This window comes from Grampus griseus (assembly GCF_964374135.1).
Source record: "Grampus griseus genome assembly, chromosome: 4".
Taxonomy (NCBI): Eukaryota; Metazoa; Chordata; class Mammalia; order Artiodactyla; family Delphinidae; genus Grampus; species Grampus griseus.
This window is the reverse complement of record NC_138997.1, coordinates 19,900,173-19,920,970: the sequence shown is the minus strand read 5'-3', so window position 1 is coordinate 19,920,970 and position 20,798 is coordinate 19,900,173. Positions and strand designations below refer to the sequence as shown.

The 20,798-nt window shown below is 56.4% G+C and overlaps 1 protein-coding gene across 1 annotated transcript in view; it reads right to left on the bottom strand.

The window, feature by feature from the left end:
* The window catches only part of WFS1 (wolframin ER transmembrane glycoprotein), a 28,116-nt gene extending 10,045 nt beyond the window's left edge, over window positions 1-18,071 (bottom strand). Inside the window, exons 1-4 of the mRNA XM_082653278.1 lie at window positions 17,948-18,071; window positions 11,083-11,318; window positions 2,291-2,373; window positions 1,686-1,830 (exon numbers count right to left, since the gene is read on the bottom strand). Of these exons, the coding sequence (XP_082509404.1) occupies window positions 1,686-1,830; window positions 2,291-2,373; window positions 11,083-11,317 (463 nt within the window). The 5' untranslated portion in view covers window position 11,318; window positions 17,948-18,071. The remainder of the gene's footprint in view (window positions 1-1,685; window positions 1,831-2,290; window positions 2,374-11,082; window positions 11,319-17,947) is intronic.
* Window positions 18,072-20,798: the final 2,727 nt, after the last annotated feature.

The following is a 20,798-nucleotide window of genomic DNA, read 5'->3' as shown; positions in this document are numbered from 1 at the left end:
AAGGGATTCCTGCAAGCGGCTTTGCAGGCACCTTTGTCACCAGGGCTGAAACGAACATCTGACCAAAAGGACGTCTGGCCAAAGTCCCGGCCGGTGGGCGGCTCGGCCTGGCCTTTCAGCAGACACTCACCAAGTGGCCATGGTGGCCTGGTGCTGGGCAAGGACTCCCCATCTTCCTGGCTTGCTCCCCCCTCCCCATTTCACCCTCACAAGGACCCTCTGGTGGGATGCTGCTGTCCCCGCCTTACAGATGGAGAAACCAAGGCACACAGGGGCGGCCTGGATTGCCAAGGCCACCGAGTCAGGGAGGCAGAGCCGGTCTCAGACCCTGGTCAGTCTCACTGCAGTGAGTGGCCTGGGTGCAAGAGCGGGGCATCCCTGCATCCACAGCGCCCGCCCCTCCTAGGGCGCCAGGAGCAACTGTGTCCCTGCACAGACGGCCCTTTCCCAGGTAGGCAAGACTCACCCATGGAGAGACCGGGAGCAGGTTTCATGGGCTGGTCAGCAGCTGCCTTTCTCCCTGCTCCCCAACCACCTGGACGTCAGCAAGGCCCTTCCAGAGGGCAGCGAGACTAGGGATGGAGGATTGGGCTTTTTCTCCTTTGAAACGTCTCCGAAACTTTCAACCAGAGCCCACGTTTATGATCGGTAAGCACTCAACTGCGAGAACGTGGAGGCTGTGGGTCACACGAGGCCTGGCCCCCTCCCTCACACGCCCTCTGGTCCTCGGGCCTGCCTTGGCTCCCTCAAGGCGTCTGGGAACCACTGGCTCCAGTGAGCTGTGTGGGCCACACTGACTCGATCGGCCAGTGCAAGGCCGTCCTGCCTGCCCTGGAACAGGGAAGCTGGCTTGGTGAGAAATTTCGGCTAGCAAAATATGACCAGTCCAAGTTGTCAAAGGCATCAGCCTAAGGTCCAGAGAGAGTAGATTCTATATAATAAATGTTACTTTAAAACATTACAAGGCAAAACCAGAAGAAAACAAATACCAAACTACAGAGCACTTCTCTCTGGGTTTCAACGTGATGGGTAATTTCTATCTTTATGTTTTCTATATAGTTCAAGTTTTCTTTGATAACAATAAACACTTCTACAATCTGAGGGAAAAAAGGCCCCTTTCTGACACCCACTTTCATCTTTCTTCTGCGGTTTGAACCTTCAGGAAACACTCTTCCCTGACACCGGGAACGAGCCATTTCCCTTGGGCAGGATAACCTAGTAAGTGTCCACACGTGGCCAGGCTACACATCACTGCCCCTCCCAACACCCAGACCCGTCCTGGTGGTGAGTGCCAGCCTGAGCGGGTCTTCACTGGCCCATGGTCCCAGCTTCTCGGCTCAGACTGGATGGAAAGTCAGTTCAGAAAGTGCCGCTCTGACCTCAGGCCCCCGTCGTGTTCTCCAACTTGGCTCCAGGATCTACTCCTCAATTTGGATTAGAACCCAGAGGGTATCTCCTTGTAGACACCACCACAAGTTAAAGAGGATGAAAATGGCTTCACTCCCTAAGTATCACACGTTATACTCCAAAAATGTCTAAACGGCAAAGCCACTGGCATAACAGAAACCACACTCATTGCTCAATGGCACTGCCAGCAGCAAGTTTTCCTGCTGCTACTTTAGTTGTTAATTTAGCAAAGCAGCACGGCATGCCTCATGCATCCCCCCCCAGGCCTCTTGACCCACCTTTTCTGTCCGCCAGGCACCGGCGGAGAAGCTTGACGGCCTCGCGCCGGCCCTGCTTGGCGGCGAGGGTCAGCCAGTCGACGGCAGTGCAGTTGTTGACCTCTTCATCCCCGTCGCCGGCAAGCTGCAGGTAGCGTTTCCCCACCTGCAAGCAGGACCCCGTCACTCCACGTGCTGCAGCGGCCTCCACGCACAGCGCCCGGGCTCCCACGTCCTGCCCTGAGCTGCTCCCCGCAGCTGGGCAACCTCGGCCTCCCTCTCCCTCTCCGCCCGGTGCTCCCTGCCAAGGGGGGTGTCAGGACCCCTCCCCCACTGATGCGATGAGAGAGGGGGTGGGGCATGAGGACAGGCAGGAAGCAGAGGTGGTATCAGAGGAGGTGATGCCCAAGATCAGGTGGGAGCTGGACAGAGGAGGTGAACACGTATGTGCTCCCCAGAGGGCGGAGGGAAGAAACACCATGAACACAGAAACGCAACAAACGGGGGCCTGGACACGGCGGGCACAGTCAGGCCGCTCCCAGCTCCCAGCTTGCAGGCACCAGCTTCTCCCAGACCCACCACGCTGCAGGCCGCGGCCTGAGTCTCCCGCGGACAGCAGTGCTCACCTCCGTCTGTGCCTTGGGGTCCCCGGCCTTGGCCTTCTCCAGGACCTCTTCAAAGGGGGTGTCCACATCTCCCTTCGCAGGCCCTTTAACACGGGAAAACAAGCAGATGGACTGTCACCAAGGTGGTCCTTGTCACTTATCTGAGGAGGGGAGGGGACGGCAGGAACAGACGTCAGCCCCAGGTCAAGAGCGTGACAGCAGATGCAGAGAGAAGGCGCCAGGAAGCTGCTTTCCTGGGAGCAAGGACCACAAAGCTGCCCGGCGGCGGTTCCAGTGGCTGCTCAGAGCTCGTGGTGGGAGACAAGGGACAGAGGGGGGCACCGGTAACCACCGCCGCCCCCTCAGCTCACTGCAGCCAGAGCGGCTGAGCTCAGGCTTGAACGGAGTTCTAGAAAGATCCGAGGGCTCAAGTTCAAAAGCCCCTGAGCTGGAGAACCTGCACCCCAATGCCCAGCACCCCAATAAACAAACCAAATTCATGTTTTCCAAGACTGTCGTCTATACACACGACTGATTTTTGGAGGTCATAATCACGGTACATACATTTTGGTATATATATATATATATATATAAAGTAGTGAATCACAACCAATTTCCCATGTTGCTCTGCAGTGAAATGCACCATTTCAGTGGCTCAGAAATCCCATCAGGGTTCTGGGCCTCTCCTCTCCATCGGACCTTTAGGTTATTCCCATACTCCCTAATTTTATAAAACAGTGCCAACAAACCATTCTGTAGGTGTATTTTTTATTGGGGGGGGTCATTCTCCCAGCACAGGTTCTTCAGGTGAATTACTAGGTCCAAGGGTCCAAACATCATACAGCTCGTGCTATATTTTCTTTGTAAAAAGCGATCCTAAGTTACAAAAGCATCACGTAACTTCATCGATTTCACTACAGCCTCTCCTGCAGTGGGCAGCATAACAAAAACTTTTTTTAAAAAGATCACTTTTTACCAGTCCCTTTCTTTGATTTAAGCAACCAATACCCGGGCCTATGCCCGACACCACACCTCGCCTCGGCCATTGCCACAGCCCACCTTAGCAGGTGCCTAATTGGGATTAACAGACTCTTGCTCTCTAGACATTTCTGGAAACAGAAGGCAGAATTCAGGGAAACACGAACAGTCCCCAGGAACACCCACCGGATGACCAGCTTTCCCTACCCCTTCATCCAGGCCTTTCCCAGAACCAGGTCCGCCAGGCTCAGAGCCAGCCCCTGTGTGCAGGGTGCCCAAATCTACGGCACCCAGGAGCCCAGGGGGAGACGGCAGGGCAGGGGCCTAAAGCGACGCAGCCTAGGAGGTTCAAAGGCAGAGGTCACACCTAGTTTGGAGAGGACACGGGGGCCGGGTGGGGGTGTCTGGGGACGGCTCAAAAGGAGGATTCTTAACGACACCCACAGGTCAGGCACCTGTACTGAGACCCTCTTGGTGGACAGCTTGCAAACATGATGATACCTCTCCCTGAGGAGTTCAGCCTGGGTTCCCTTGACCAGGTCCCAGGGACCTAACCCAGAGATGGCTTCAGGGCCCAGGACGTCCATCCCACCCCGTGGCCCCAGACCTCGGTGCTTCCTGAGTCATCAAGGTCAGTTCTCCCTTCGGCTGCCGTCACCCCCTTCAGCAAGGGCGGGAATGAACTTTCTGGCCAAGGGCTCAGACGAAAGAGAACAAATGGGAAGGGTGGGCTCGCAGGGAAGGAGGGTGTGTGTGTAGAGAAATCTGACCTGCCTGTGAATCTACCCTTAGCGTCAAAGTGCCTCATGACCAAGGGAGAGTCATTTTCAATCCCATCGTCAATATCCATCCAGTAGGACGGTTTATGAAGAACGAGACGCTTCATATTAAGTGCCTGGTCCAGAGTTGGCGTTCCCAGTGTGCGTTCCTTTCGCCTCCCCACGTCCCACCTCTCGGCTGACCCCAGGGCCTTCCTGGCTCACTGAGGCCACACTTCCCAGCCCAACACCAGGCACCTCTTTGAGTTCACAGCTCTTTTCTTTACTCACTAAATTCACAAGTCCAAGGTTCTTTTTATTAAATCAGAATATGGAAGATTCAGGCACAGATCTGTTGGCTAAAAAGGTTATTCTGTCCGTGATTAATTTTTCGCAGACATTGTCCACAGCCTGACATTTCAAGAAGTCTCCTCGATATACAGAATCTCTTTGAAACAGGCACCTCACCTCCCTCATTACCCTCCTTTCCATTTGGCACCGGCAGAAGTAGGTCTACAACTACTCAAATGTTGGGCTCGTGCTGCGAACCGATCGGGGGGTTCTGGCTTGTTCCAGCCAAGGAGGAACCCTCACAGAAAGACCACCGCCAGACGCTGGCTGCGTCAGCGTGGATACCGAGGGCCACTGAACACACGAGTTCTCTGCGGGCTTGACTCTCATTCCTGGCCTCTTCCTAACCCTAACCTGATGGCCCCTTTGGGGACCCACCCTCCCCCACTCTCACAGGATGGCTGCAGCAAGCCTACTGGCCCATCCGTCTCCCTGACCACAGCAGCAGGTTCAGGGAGGGACACAGACCCAAGTCAGGACAGTGGGGTCTGTGCTGGCTGCTGGGCAACGTCTCTTCCTTCTGCTGGATCTCAGCTGACAGACACCAGCTTGGAGGCAGAGGGCTGCCCTGGGGGAAGCCTACCCGAGAGTGAGGGCACGCAGGAAAGCAGAGCTGGGGGCAGATTCCTAATCATGTCATCTGAGTCCCTGGATACTCTACACTGTGCAGACATATGGAAGTAACAAATCCCCTGCACCCTGTTGTTTTGGGTTTTTTTAATAAATTTATTTTATTTATTGATTTATTTTGGCTGCTTTTGTTCTTTGTTGCCGTGCGCGTCTTTCTCTAGTTGTGGCGAGCGGGGGCTACTCTTTGTTGCGGTGCGCGGGCTTCTCACTGAAGTGGCTTCTCTTGTTGCAGAGCACGGGGTCTAGGTACTCGGGCTTCAGTAGTTGTGGTGCATGGGCTTAGTTGCTCCGCGGCATGTGGGAGCTTCCCGGACCAGGGCTCAAACCCGTGTCCCCTGCATTGGCAGGTGGATTCTTAACCACTGCGCCACCAGGGAAGCCCCACACCCTGTTTTTCTTTTTTTTTTGCTTATGTTAATTTACATCGGGTTTCAACATCACCAGCAACTGAGAGTGTCCCGACTCTAGCTCATTTTTGAAAGTCTTTCTATCAATCACAAAACGGCAATGGCAGAGCTGCATGGCCCTGGGTAGTCTCCTCACCTCTGTGAGGATCCACAGAGGACCAGCACACCCCCTCCTTTATACTATTTATCTCCTGCGGATCCCACGCCTTTGAGAGACTTGTATCCACCACACCGCATTAGTAACTGATGCTCATTTTGTCATGAAATGGGAGGAGAGTCCCCAGGATGCTGTCCCCTCCCCCCAGCACAGCCCATCTCCATTTTCCTGCGTCTCTCACGGTCCCACCAGCCTTTACGGAGATGATCTGTGTCCCGCAGGTCTGACCCATCTCCATCCCCCAGTGTCAGACACAGCTCAGCAAAAGCTGAACAGACGGGAGGGGTGGACAGGGGACCGACAAGGGAATGGTCTCAAGCTTTCATCTCTGTCTCCCCAAATCCTTGCACAGGGCCTGGAACACAGCACACTCTTGGCCTGGAGACTGAACTGCCAAGCTCACCTCCCTGATCTGAGCAGGTTCTGAGTAGAAACAGACAAAGGTGAGTGGCGAGCAAGTCATCCTCCCACTCGTCACCCACCCCAGGGCCGTGGGCTGGGGAGCCTCAGGCGTCCCTTCCCAGAAGTCCCGAGGGCTCTGCCAGCTCCCCAGAGACGGCTGAGAGCAAGAGAGAAGCTGGCTTCCATTCTCCACAACTGCTGAGATCTAGATTTGCTGGAGCACATTGTTTAAATGGTTGAACGCACGCCAAAGGCTCTTAAGAGAAGAGCACAATCTGAAACACACAGGAACTATGATGCCATACTCCTGTCTCTAGGAGCTGCTGCCCTTCCACTGCCTCACTCGCTGGCCCTGGACAAGGCCTTAGGCTCCCTAAGGCCTTAGGCCTTAGAGTCCCTGGTCCTCTCCTGACACCCACCACGTGGGCTGCGGTGAAGGGAAAGGTGATAAGAGCCCCAGGGCATCCCACGTGTCCTCCTCATCGCTGTGGGCGGCTGGGTCACCTTGCACCAGGGGCTGTCCCAGCAGCCTTCGTGATGCTGACTCTGGTTCTCATGAACACACAAGGAGGACAATCCCTGCGACCCCGTCTTTTCCAGGGGCTGGCTAAGCTCCAAGGCGGGGGTCCCGGGCAGGAGGTCTGAGCTTCCCACAGGCCCAAGCAGTGGTCATGGACCTCGCCCATCATCACTCACCCAGCAGACGTTTACTGAGCATTGGCCCCGGGCCAGTCTGAGCTCCAGGAGCCAAGGGCACTGAGCTGAAGGAGGCAGACCCCCGCCCCCCTTACCCGCCCAGGGGCCAGACGGGGACAATCACAGTCCAGCAGTGCAGGCTCAGGGGGGCGGCGGAGGTACCAGGCATCATCAATCCTGATGGCAGGGGCTTCCTGGAAGAGGTGACACCCAAGACTTGGAATGCAAAGGGGAGGTTAAAGGTAAGGGATGAAGGGCATGCTGCCAAGTTTCCAAAGGTCCCAGGAAGCCACCAGGCCGGAGACAGCCTCACCGCCCCTGCCATCTGTCCTCACGACAGGTCATCCTGGAGTGAGGGGATCGGAGTGATGGCCTGACAACCAGACAGACCAGGGCTTCAGTCAGGGTCAGGATAAAATACCGCGTGTACAAAACTCCCTAACTCTTCACTAGCCAGCACCTTGACCGGACAAGGAGAGAGCGCGTCGTTTGTGGCTGTGGCCTTGTCCCCAGGACAGCAGGGACTCAGCGCTCCGCATCCCCTCCCGCACCACATCGTCTCCTGACCTTCCCAATCCCGCCGTCCCGCCCTGAACCCCGCTGGGAAACTGCCCCGCCCACGCCCTGCACCCACCTGGCAGCTCCAGCCAGAGACCTGGAGTCAGCCCAGCTTCCGGGGGCCTCTCCACCTGCCACGGGCCTCCCTGCTGGCCTCGGCTCCCACGGGTCATCTCCACGTAACAGAGGTCATGCCGCTCCTCTGGTTTAAATCCTCTAACGTTCCCCAGAACACCCATTCTCCTTATCCCGACCATTTGAGACCCCACTCAGTTGGCCGACCTCTTGACCCTGCGTCCAACCCCTGCCCAGAGCCATCAGCCTGGGAGCCCTTTGTGCCCTGCACGTGGCGGCGGGCCCTGCCTGCCTTGCCCACTGTCTCCTGCACCCGCTGAGCAGGCAGGCCCTCAGTCAACACTGGGGTGAACGTTTCCTGCTGTGTCCAATTCAGTGACAGTGACGCCACAGAGAGAAGTGAGGCAGCAGGGCCCAGCTGTGGCGGGCCGGGACCCCGAGGGTGCCAACTGGCCCAGCGCTTGCTCAGTGCTCCCCGCCCCTCCCCTCGGGGTCAGAAGCCAAACAGAGACCACATGTGTTTCCTGACTCTTCTTATCTGAAACTGGCAGTCTTGACTTGGTCCGTCCTCTGAGGCCGTTTTGCTTCACCCAGATTGAAACCAAGTGCGTTCCCAGCCCCCGTCTCCTGGCCCCGCAGCTGTGGGGTGTTTGTGGCTGGACAGAGATTCCAGATCAGGCCCTGGCCTGCCCAGAGGCCTTGGAGACGAAGCAGAGAACGCAGTGATCTTTGAAGGAGATATGGAGATCAGAAGAGCCCAGTGGGGCGTGTTTCTGGGGACAATCAGGCACTAGTCCAGCGTGATGGAGCCGCAGAGCTCAGGCCCTCTTCACCCAGAGCTCGGAGGTCCCTGCAGCTCCGCTGGGCATGGGGGCAGCGTGGGACAGGAGACTGGGATCACCCCTGTGCCCATCACTCAGCACTGGCTGCTTTGGTAAGTTGATGGCTCAGTTTCCTCATCTCTAGATGGGGACAAGAACAGAGTCTCCCTCTCGAGCTACCGTAAGGGGTCACGTGAAGCCCCCAGGTCTGCAGTGCACATGGCAGACGCTCCCCACCACGGGTCTGGGGCCCCTGCATGGGGCAGGGGCAGTGCTGAGCTGGGGGTGCTCACCTCAGGCAGCCGGCTTCTCAAGGGGGAAAACGAAACGGCAAGGCTGGGCGAGCTGGAGAAGGGCGGGGCGCGGCCGGGGACTTCCCTAACTCATACAGAGCATCTGGAGCAGCGGCGGCCGAGAGAGTCACGGCGCCCTGCCTCGTGCAGGACACAAGGAAGCACGTGGGCGCACATGCACACGTGCGCACACGCACGCACGCACAGCTTGCAGCACAACAGCCTCCTGGGGAAGAGAAGAATCCGACGCACACGTGAAGCCCCTACACCCAGATACACAGAGCCTGGAGCTGACACTGAGACCGGTCGCCCAAGAGGGACTGAGTGGGGCCGTGAAACTGGAAGCCTGCCCCGACATGCGAGGCAACACCCCAGGAGAAGCCTGAATAGGAAATGAGATGGGCTCGGGGGGCAGGAGGCTTGATGACATCCACGAAACACATCGAGCTCCAGGCACGGACGCTCTCTGCGCCACCGGGCAGGTACCTAAGGGACAAGGGGCCTTGACTCAGCACCTCGCCCCATGCGCCATGCTCAGAGCACAGGGTCCTAGCACGTGGACTCCACATGGCTGGTATGACTGCACCCACTTTACAGATACAGAGACAGGCTCAGAGAGGCCTCCCAACTCCCTCAAGGGCACACAGCTCAAGGCCACCAGCCCAGCCAAGCGTCCCACCTCAGCCATCCCGGCACCATCTTCCTGCACCACCTCATGGCCCCGACACTCAGTAAATAAACAGCTCATGTGGACAGACGTACTCCAGAGTCCCGGCTGGGGTGCACTGGCACCAAACCACAGAGCGTTTTTCAAACTACAGACTTCGACCCAGAAGGTCACGGAACCAATTTTACTGCCCACAAGCAGCATTTGTTTTTAAATAAAAGCAACAGAATGGAGGCTATCAGACAGCAACACACACACTAAGGACAAGTATGGTTTTGGAAATTTCCGTTCCCACTGGATGTGTGCGTGTGTGCGTGCAGGCCCGTGGGTGTGTGAGTCCGGTTACGACAGCACATGTCTTTCTTGCTGTGGGAGGAGGTCAGAAAGTCGAAGAGGCGGCAGTGCCTTGAGAGCTGGGTAGGATTTCAACAGGTGGAGATGGCGATAGCATATTTTGGGCAGAGGTTCCCATGTGGCAAAGGGGAGGTGAGGGAACAGGGAAGGCGGAGGTGGATTTGAAGAACGTGGGATGGTCTCGGTGAGCAGGAAGGAGAGGGCGGTGATCCATGGAAAGAAGTCACAGGGCTTTCACCACCCACAGAGCTTTTAGACCTGATGTCCCCAGCGGGCTCCGTTCTGATCGCCGCACCTGTAATCGGAGCCAAGGTCCCTACTTCACTGGTTTGGTTGCTGTGAGAATAAGACAGACGCACTGAGAAGCACTCGGTGGATTATTAGAAAAAGTAACGCCGATACCAGCTATGTTTTCCCCAAATATCACAGCCAGAGGTCCAGGGATCCTCCCTTTCTTGGAACTCACAGTAGACTTGAGGATTTTTCCCTACAACAGCCCCGAAAGCACAGAGGAGCCTCTCACACAAGGCTCCTGTTACAGTCCGTTGCCTGGTCCTGCCCCCGCTCACTCCTGGTGTAGCTCAAATCGCAGGCCAGACACGAGAGCATCACCAATCCGAGCCTTCCTTCCTCGCTGCCACCCCGTCACCTGGAGGCCCGGGGCTCTCTCTACCCCAAGTCCACCCCCGGCGAGGCCATTTCTTCCCGCTGGCCCTGCCCGTGCTGTGCCCTCTCCCCAGGCTCACTCTTGCTCAGGCGTCATCTCTTCCCACAGAGCAGGGCCCCACCTCCCCAGCGCCAGGCCCAGGGCCACTTCTATGCTCCCCACGAGACCGTGGACTCCTTGGAGACAGGGGGCAGGCCTGACTCACCTGTGCTGCCGATGGCCACTCAGGGCCAGCAAAGGGCCGTGCTCAGTGAGCAGCAGGTGGACAGAGGACGGACCAAACCCTGGTGTCCCTCCCCCAACGTCAGCAAGGCTGCCAGCACCACAACCAGCTGTCGCGTCGCACCCGGGTCCTCACACTGTCTCATCTCTTCGCCTGGGAGGTGCCTCCTGGGACAGAGTGGAAACCTGAGGAGGCCCAGAAGTGGACTGGGGGGGAGGGGAAGCCCTTGGAAGCCTGGCCTGGGGATGGAGGATGGTGGTCCAGAGGGCAGCGGGGACCTGGGCCTGGGCCCAGGCATATTGCAGGCTGGCAGCCAGTCCCCAGGGGCAGTGGCCACGTGGGGCCCCCAGACCGGGCAGAGCTGCCTGACTGAATGGCCCCTGAGCAGTGGCCACGGTGGACAGGGAACAACATGGGCTGCCCCGAGTGCTGGGCGGGACCAGCTGGGGTGGGGAAGACTTCCTCCTGCCACCTGCCCCCATACGGTGCCTGGTGGGGACCCTGAGCAGGTGGGAGCTGGTGCTTTTGATTATAAATAAAATAAGGAAACGCGAAGTCTGCTGCAGCCCAAGTTTGTGAACTTAGGAGCAAAGCCCGCTGCAAGGTGAGAGTCGAGGGGCCCTGAGTGGAGCAGGTGGGCCCCCACCACAGGGGGTACCCTGCAGGAGGAACCTCGCAGGGGTGTCTGGACCACGTGCCAGGACTCGGGTGCTCGCCCTGCTTCTAGAACACCCCCGGGGGAGGACAGTCCAGCTTCTCAGGCCCCATTCCCTTACCTGTTCCATCCACCCTTTCTTGGCTCCTGGCACGCGAGGCCTGGGGCATGGCCGAGGCAGTCGTGTCTCTCACATCTCGTCCAGGTCCAACCTGGGGTCCGGGAGCTCGGGGCGTCCCACTCTTCTCCTGCTCCACCGAGGTGGTGGCATTGAGCCGTGAGCGGGCCTGGGGCTGTTGTGGCAGCGGTGGAGACCGTGGGCCAGAGGGGCTCGGAGGACAGGCACCGGAGGCCATTCTGCAGTGAGAAAAGCGGAGGGTCAGACACAGGAGGCCAGCCAAGCCCAGTCTGCTCTGGCCTCTAGTTTCTGGTAAAGAGAGGGGACGGACAAGGGAAACAGGGTGGGGGCTGCCCAGCATTCTATGGGATCTCATTCAACCTCACAACAGCCCCCGTAAGACACTTCCATTTTACAGAGCAGGAACTCGAGGGAGGAAACACTCAAGGCCGGCTGGCTGGGCAAGTCCCACAGCAGGCATGAGCCGGGCCCTAAGTCTCAAGGCCTTGGGTCCCTGCCTCACCAGGCATGAGCCACGGGACCTCGGGTGTGCTCATCTGAGAAGTGGGGATGTAGAATGTCGCGAGGATTCAGTGAGATGGTCCACACAGGGCACAGTGCCTGGCTGTGCTGGGATGAAAGCTGGCCTCCGAGTACGTCCACCCAAAATCTGTGAAGGAGACCTTGTTTGGAAGAAGGGGTCCTTGCAGATGCAGTCACGGATCTTGACATGAGATCATCCTGACTTAGGGTGGGCCCTAATCCAGTGACTGGTATCCTTATAAGAAGAGGGAAACACACAGACACAGAGAGGAGGGCACCATGTGAAGGAGGAGGCAGAGGTCAGACAGATGCAGCTGCACGCCCACGGATGCCAAGGATCGCCAGCAACACCCGAAGCCAGGAGAGGCGAGGGAGGACTCTCGCTCAGAGCCCCCAGGAGCAACCAGCCCCGCCGACATCCTGATCGCGGACTTCTGCCTCCAGAACTATGAGACAATAAATTTCTATTGTTTAAAGCCACCCAGTTTCTGTAACTTTCTTATATGAGCCCTAGGGAATGAATACACTGGCACAGAGTGAAAGTTAAATAAATGTGAGGAGAGGGGAAGGGGAAGAGGAGGGATAGGGAGGGCGAGGGGAGGAGGGAAGGGAGGGGAGAGGGGGAGCGAAATGGGGAGGGGAAGAGAAGGGGGGAACACAGCCCCTGGAGCCAGGATGTAGTCAGACCTGCCCGCCTCCCAAGCCCTCCACGCTAGGGCTGAACCACAGAACAAATATCAGGGAACACGAATGCACCAGATGTGAACACACACTAGATGTGCAGTGACGGAAAACATGAAGCTGGTGTGTCAGAAGAGATGACCGGAACAGACTGGCGAGCACAGAGTGTCTACCACAGGGGAAAGGGCTCCATTAGTCAATAATGCCATTTAGCAAAACAGCAAAAACCACCACTGACACAATTAAGGGCAACCATGAGCCCCAGACCGTGGAGCTGAGAGCTCTAGGAGTTCCCCAGCCAGGGAACCAGGATCAGACACAGACCCTGAAGAAGTCGGGACCACGTGCACTGTGCGGGGGATCCCCAAGGATCCCATGACCCTCACCGCAGCCTCAGGGCCATATCCATCCTCTTCACTGAGATGAGGAAATGAGCACAGAGCAGGGAAAGCCCGGCAATGAGGAATCTGGCTCCCAGACTAACCCGTCGTAGCTGTCGCGCTTGGCTGTGTCCACCAGCTCCGTGGTCCTGAGCAGGCCACGTCCCTCTCTGCACCTCAGTTTCCTCAACTGTAAATGGGGACAATCGTCTTGGGGACGATTGGGGACACTTGGGGACACTGTGAGGACCACATGAGACCAGAGGCCACAAGGGACCAGGTTCCCAGGCATCCCCAGTGCCCAGCTCCAAGCTCTGAGACTGCCCCGAGCCTGCCAGAGTGGCTGCCTGACACGTGTCTGCAGACTGCTGACACAGCAAGAGTCGGAGGGGGCCCCAGGCGCCACACGCCACTTCCCCGGGGCTACACAACCAGGTCTGCTCCATTCCTACTAGAGATGGGTCCCAGAGATCAGATCTCTGTCCGCCGAAGAACCCTGGAGATTTCAATCTGGACATTCCTCCCTCAGAGGGACTGAGCCCTTATTTTAAAACATCCCTCTGGCTGCAAACCAAAAGCATGTCAAGCCACGTGGATCTGCTCGGAAACCAACACAGTGCTTGGTGCTATTTCCAAACGCCAGGTTTCCCGGAACCAAACAAAGAGGCAACTTTTGTGAAATTCGTCATCTGCCTGCACGTGCAGACCCCTTGGGCAGGTGGCCAGCTGTGGGCGGGGAAAGTCAGCCGGTGATTTAGCAGACAACCCAGTTGTGTGGGTCACTGGCTGACCCGAGACAAACCACATGGAGCCTGAAATTCCGACCTGGAATTTCAGGAAAACACAGGTTCTGGCTGGCCTGTTGGGCTAAGTATTAGGCATGTCACATTACAATCAAAATACTACTGTTTAAAGTAAAATCTCTGCTTAGTGAGAATGGATGAATAAAGGAGGATTAATTTTCAGGTTCCCTGAGAGTTGGCCAAACCCTTTTTGAATCAAAGGCCTTGTTATTTTAAAACAAACGAAATGATCCATTGCCATGGATGGGTCACAGGGAGGATCACAGGTGATCTCCCGGTGGAGGGACCCGCATGGTGTCTGGCGCTTTCTTTTCTGTCTTCTTTCCTGTGACACTGGGGCCCCTGAAGGCAGGGGCTACATCTCATCCACTCAGAATACCTGCCTGCTTGCCTTGCAAGGTATACCCGAGGCAGCCTGGCCTGGGGGAAGGAGCCTGGCTGGGGAAGAGCCTGCCCCATCTCGCTGTGTGATTGGAAGCAGGTCCCTCCTCCAGCCTGGCCCCAGAATCCCGAATCCAGACTCCTGACTGCAGGATGAGAGCATCAGCGTCCCACTCCACCCCAGCTCCAAGACTCTTCCGATGCCTACGAGTGGGGCAGTCAATCCACACTGCCGCCCCACGACCAGAGCAATGGCTTGGAACCTGTCGTTGTGTAAGATCCAGAAAACCAGAGTGGCCGGCATTCTTTCCACATGAGCACCCAGGCATATTTTTATCCCATCAAAACACAAAAGGCCAACATCACGGAGCTCGGCTGAGGGGCTGCCACCCCCTGAGAGGGCTGCTAGGATCATACACCTACTGACATGCGGAGAATGATCTCACGCGGACTTCAGCCCAAGCTCTCTAACCCTTGCTCAGGCTGGCCCCACTCTGCTGTCCCCCCAGGGGGGCCACCCCGACCTCTGAAACAAGCCCCCATGGGAAGCCTTAAGGATGTTCACACACCCTCTGAGCGGAGCCTCCACCAGCAGGATCCCAGACCAGGGGAAAAATCAGGGATGCCCACGGTTTCACATTCAGCCCACTTGCTGCTCCCCTACATCCATGTGCCACCGTGGACCTCCACGCCTTTGCTCTTACAGAGCACCTCTCTGGTGTCCATCACAGCTGTACTTTCCAGCACCGTCCAGAGAGGGCAGGTGTGAAACTCACAGCCCCTCCAGATGGTGCTACACTATATAGCTGTTAACCAGGACCTGTATATGAACGTTTAAAGATAAGGAAATGTTGGGCTTCCCTGATGGCGCAGTGGTTGAGAGTCCACCTGTCGATGCAGGGGACACGGGTTTGTGTCCCAGTCCGGGAAGATCCCATATGCCACGGAGCGGCTGGGCCCGTGAGCCATGGCCGCTGAGCCTGCGTGTCCGGAGCCTGTGCTCCACAATGGGAGAGGCCACAACAGTGAGAGGCCCACGTACCGCAACAAAACAAAACAAAACAAAACAAAAAAAGATAAGGAAATGTTTGTATGACGCTGTCAAGTGGGATCTAAAGCAGCATGAGCTATTGATCTGAGCCTATTTAGGATGAAAACAAAATTCATGTGCACAAAAAGATGGAAGAAAATGCCCCCACAATGGTTATACTATGTCTGAGTGAAGAGACTACAGGTAGTTTTATTTTATTCTTTTTCTAAATGTACTTCCCTAATTTTCTATAATGAACGTGCAAGGTTTTTGGAATTACCACAAAATGTTATTCTAAAACCCGTCTGTGACTGAGCCTGAAGGGAGAGGGCCCAGGGGTTCCCAGGGTCTGGGATGTCTGCTCTGGATAGCCCAGCAGCCTGGCACAGGGCTACTCCTCAAGACAAGGGCACATAGCCCTTGGAGGTACCTATTTTTGCCCCAGAGTATTAAGGGCCACACCAAGGAACATTCCGGCTCCACCCAATGTGCCAAGTTCCCAGGGCTAAGCGGGAATAAGCTGGGAATGCTCCTCGCCTGGCCGGGGTGGGTCAGCACACATGGACTGTGGGCCGATCCTGTGCCGGGCCCCAACTTGGGTCTCCCGGGCCCCAGAGAGGATCCTATAGGACCTGCCTTGGAGAACTCAGTCCAGATGGGAAGGATGACACCCAAACTGACAACCACAAAGAGGGAGCTCTTGGGGGCTGCAAGCACAGAAGGGGGCCACACTCAGCGGTGGAAAAGGGGCGGGGTGGGGATTCTGGATGAGTGGCCTTGACTAAAGCTTTAGGACAAGCAGACATGAGCCAGGCAAGGGTGAAGGGAGGGAGGAATGGAGGTGTGTGGGCATTTCAGTGAGGGACTGCCCAGGAGAAAGGGCAACGGACATGGCTTAAAGGCAACATGGCTGGGAAGGTGCGGAAGTGACTCTGGGGCAGGCGCACAGGAAGGAGAAAAGAGGCTGAGCGGGCAGCTGGAACCTGGGGCAGGTCCCGAGGGCCTGAACAAGTGCCAGGCTTAGTGTGGGGTTGAGCCTAGGGCAGAAGGAAATGCAGGCTGGTGCTGTAGGGCAGTGGCCGTTAAAGAACCATCAGGGCTGTATGGGGATGGCCCAGGGAGACCAGGGAGGGAGCTGGGTGGTCTTCCAGGGAAAGTGAGGAGGCCTGGCCGAGGGCAGGCATCTGAGTGCACTCCTGGGCCAGGAGAAACAGAAGCAACACCCACTGAATGTGGGCAGGGGGGAGCAGAATGGGGCCTGATTTGTGCCCCGGGGCCATGGTGTTGGTGCCACTTGTGAGAGGGGACCTGGGGGAGGGGAGGGAGCCATATGAGGCGTAGAGCAAGCTAGCTGTCGTAATTCTTACCACCACTATCGTGGACCAGGATTTGGTCTCTGTCCCACAGCACAGGCATTTTGGGGGTCAGGGACTGAACTAGGTTCCCCTCTGTGACCAGCCCCAAAGGCCTGTCCAGCCCTGGACTGGGAGGGGCAGGGGAGGCCTGAGTGGGGAGTCCTCCACATACCCTTCCATCCTGGGAAAGAAGATGAGATGTGGTCTCCCAGCAAACTTTCCTGTGTCCAGGCAAAGGTCCATTTGCTGGGGGAGCAAGTATATAAAGGAACGTTCTTCTGAATCCCTGATCAGATGCCGAGGGGCTCCAGTGAGAATCACAGCCCCTCGGAGACAGAGCTGACAGGACGGGCAGTGGAGAGCATGGCCTCTGGGTTTCTGTTGGCGAGGCTTCCTCACTGAGTCTGCAGTGAGGTCAGGCAGCCAGCACAGTGGGTACCCAGGGCATCGTTCCCTCAGTGATGCATCACAGCAGAAGCGAAAGCCCTTTACAAATGGGCCAAGTGCCAGGGGTCACTGTCCAAGGCGAGGAGAGGCAGGCACTGGTTCTCAGCACCTGCCCGGGGGCAGAGGTTTCCCACCAGGCTCTGCACGATCAGCTGTGGGGTTTTAACTTCCTCATGGGTCAAATAGGCATATAATTCCTACCCCTAAGACTACTGGGAGGGCCAAATACTGTACAAATGTTAGTTCCTCGGAATTTCTTAACATCAACTACAATAAATGGTGTGAGAGGGCTCAGCTCCACCACGCCCAAAAGTCAGATTCCCCAGAAAGTTTCCATCTATCAAAACAGAAATTGATGTTCCTGAGGGCCAGGTTCACACCAGCCAGGGCCCAGGGGCTGCCACTGCCCCTCGCCATGCCTTACTGAGGAGCACCAGGGGGAGAGTAACTGCTACACAGATTCTAAGTGGGCAGTGGGGGCTTCAGCCTCAGAATCTGCCCCCTCAGGAGGGCACGTGCCCGCTTGGGGAGTGAACCCCCAGCGCGCGCGCGCAAACACACACACACACACACACACACACACACACACACACACACACACACACAGCAGCCCCTATGAGGAGGCCCAGGCACGCGCGCGCACACACACACACACACACACACACACACACACACACACACACACACACACACACACACACACAGCAGCCCCTATGAGGAGGCCCAGGCGGCTTCCAGCGGCCTCGGGGGCACTGAGGGCGGCCCGGAGTCCTAGAGGACCAGCCGACGGCCGCGGAGGAAGGGCCATGACTGGGCAACTCGGTACAGGTGCTGTGGGACGCAGGGCAGGCGCGCCCCCTTCCACTCGCCGGGTCCCCAGCGCCACAAGCCGCCTGCCTCTGAGGCCGGTTTTCCCGCCGGCAGTGTGGTTTCTAAGCCAGGCTCGCGGGTGTGACGGTGCTCGGAGCGCGCAGTGCCCCGCGATGCCCGGGGTGCCCGGACTGGGGACGAGGGGGCGCGCACCCCGGAAGGAAGACGCGATCGAGGGCCGGGCAGGGGTTACCGTGAGCGTCGCGGAGAGGACGGGACCCCGGCCCTCCAACTTCTGGGGAACTTGCAGGGGACACTAGTACCAGCCGCCCGTCCGCTCAGATGGGGAAACTGAGGCCGAGGCGGGCTGCAACTCCGGGTGCTCCCGGTTCTCTTTCCAGCCCACCCTGCGACCACCCCTTGCCGTGAAGTACTCACCGGCCCGCTAGTAGGCCTCACGCGGCGCCGCGACGCCCTTGGGCTTCAGAGCTCGCTGCAAAGTTGCTCGAGAGGAGCTGGACGGACCGGGTCCAAAGGGAAGCAACCGCAACCGAGCGGGCGGCGCCGCTTACAGTGGCAGCGGGAGAGCTCTGCCCACAACGAGGGCAGTGGAGGGGCGGGGCCTGGGGCGGGGCCGCAGGCTGCCCTCCACTCTCGACGCGGTCAGGAGGACGCGGCGCCGACTCGGCCCGCTGAGCGGCCGGCGTGTCTGCCAATCACTGCTCTCCTCTGCCAATCACAGAGCGCCTCGCCTGACAGCTGCCCACTGGCCCACAGGGCCTCAGAGAAGAGGTCGCCGGGTGAGCGGGTCGGACCCGCCCACAGAGAAAGTTTCCGAGTGGACTCGGGCCCTGGCTCAGACCCGGCCCTGCCACTCCACGCCCACAGACCGTCAGGTCACTGGAAAAGACGTGCACTCGGTGAGTAACAGGTGGTTGGACCCTCGGAGGAGACTCGGACCACCTTTCACTCACTACCCTGGCCCCAGCGTCCCCAAGTTCAGATTCATTATCATTGTTATTGCAATATTAACTAACACGTTGAGCGCCTACTATGCACCAGACGCCTTAATTTCGGCCTCACCAAAGATGGAGAGGGCTCCCCTAACAGAGGAACAGGGATAGGAAGATGTGGCCCATTTAAATGTGTACCTGTAACCAAGGGCTGCTTTAAATGCATGAAGTGCAACGTAGCTTGCTTTCACAAGGTAAATGTGTGGCGCGAGGCTAAGGCAGTTTGGAAACCCTCCTTTCGGTTCTGCCCTGGGGTCTGAGAGGTGTGGTTTGCAGATAGGGGCAAAGGTCTATACTTGAGACAGGCCTTGGGGCTGTGAAGCACCGGTTGGCGGTGCGGGGCGCCTCCTGCGCTGTGTCTGCTGTCTGGTCCTCACAGCCAACCTGAGATGCCTGTTCTGGGTCATCATTGCAGAAACTGCTGCTCAGAATGGCTGCCGGGAATATGTGACCAATATTTCGGGAGCAAAGTTTCCAGATGGTTTGGGAGATGAGTTCTATCCACTGAACACGCTACCTCGGGGACTTTTGTTAAAGCCACGAGACTCACATCAGGCACCTCACTTTATCCTCCAGCTGCCCCCTCCATCCGATCCCCATCTTCGTGTCTGACCCGGTGAGGCTCACAGAGGAAGGAAGGAAACAGGCGTCGAGCAGCACCCACTCTGCCCCAGGCTCAGTTTGGGGGTTTTCACACCTCAAGGTTTTTCATTTCATCCCCAATATCACCGTGAGGCAGGTGACATTGGGCGCATTTCTATCGATTAGAAGACTGGGGCTCAGACATAGACGGGTATTTGTCCAAAATCACACAGAACTCTTTCCCCCTTGCAGTATACTAATTACAGAAAATTTGGAGAATTAACACAAAGTAGAAAGAAGAAAAAAAATCACTCAAAGGCTATTACTGTTTACGTTTTGGGGTTTATGCATATTTAAGAAAGGGTTTCCGGAAGTTACTGTGATCACGCTGCATGTGTTGGTATATGTGTGTGTGCACTAGAGCAAAGTCCTAGAAGCAGAATCACTGGATCCTGATAGGCTTCTTCAGATCTATAGATACATTTTACCAAAACAAGTTTCTCAAAGTTCCCTCCAGTTTACTTCCGAGGGGTGCACACTGGCTTGGAGAATTACTTTATTTTTTAGCCTTGCCTACTATGGCAAATGAAAAATGGTCCCTTTGCAATTGCAATTTGCATTTCCATGGTAATTAAGAGGCTGGACATTTCATATTTCTTAATTTTGAGAAGCATTCTCTTTCTCATTTATCTATTGGGAGCTTAGAGGCTCTTTGAAAACAAATCAGATGAGTTTCTTTTCTTTCTAACCCACCCACCTTTACTGCCCATCCTCTCCTTCAGCATGGAGGGCTGGAGGCTGACCTGAATGGCTCCTGCAGCCCACCCTTGGAATCAGCAGCCCTCCTCGCACCTGCAAGGCTGGGAGTAGAGACCCCTCCTCCAGTATCTTGGCAGGACTTTTCCAACTCATTTGTCACTGTCTACAAGAACATAAGCAGCTTGTCATCCATCCCCACTGGCTGGTCACTGCCCACCATCAAGGAGACCACCATCAAGGACAAAACCTGTGAAGGGACCCAATAAACAGTGGGAAGGGGACAGATTGAACAATTCCTCCTGGGGAGGCAAGAGAGAAAATGAACCTCAGTCAGAGCACAGAAACATTTAACATATGCCATGGATTTAAAAAACTTTAAAAGTTGTAGGTAAATTCAGAAAGAGAATAGTCACGGTGAGAAAAATTAGCACTGGAAGATAATGTGGAATAAATGCCTTAAAATGTGGAGGAACAATACATGAAAATCATCAGGGAGAAAATGAGAGGCTTGCTGGCAGTTCCAGGCAGTACAGCATGTGAAGAACAGGCACTCCAAAAGGAGCTGGAGGGGAAACAAATGAAAGAAATGCTAGAAGAAAATGTCTCTGGGCTGAAGATATGCCATAAAGTCTCCAACTCCAAGGATAAGTTATGAGAAAGTCTTGCAGAATTCCAGAAAAAAGCGGTCACAACCCAAACAAGGAGATTCAGAGTGGTTCCAGATTCCTAGGCAATTTTGGGACAATGTCCAGGGATTCTGACTGTCTGATCAACGCACCTTTCCCCTGCTATGATGGAATTCATGTGTCAGGGCAGAAGAAGGAAAATATCTAACATGGCAAGACACAGAGAAGGCCCCTTTGACCCGCGGAAGTTTCTCTCTCACCGACATAGTTCAATCACAGCAGAAATCTCAAGATAAAACACAGAAAATA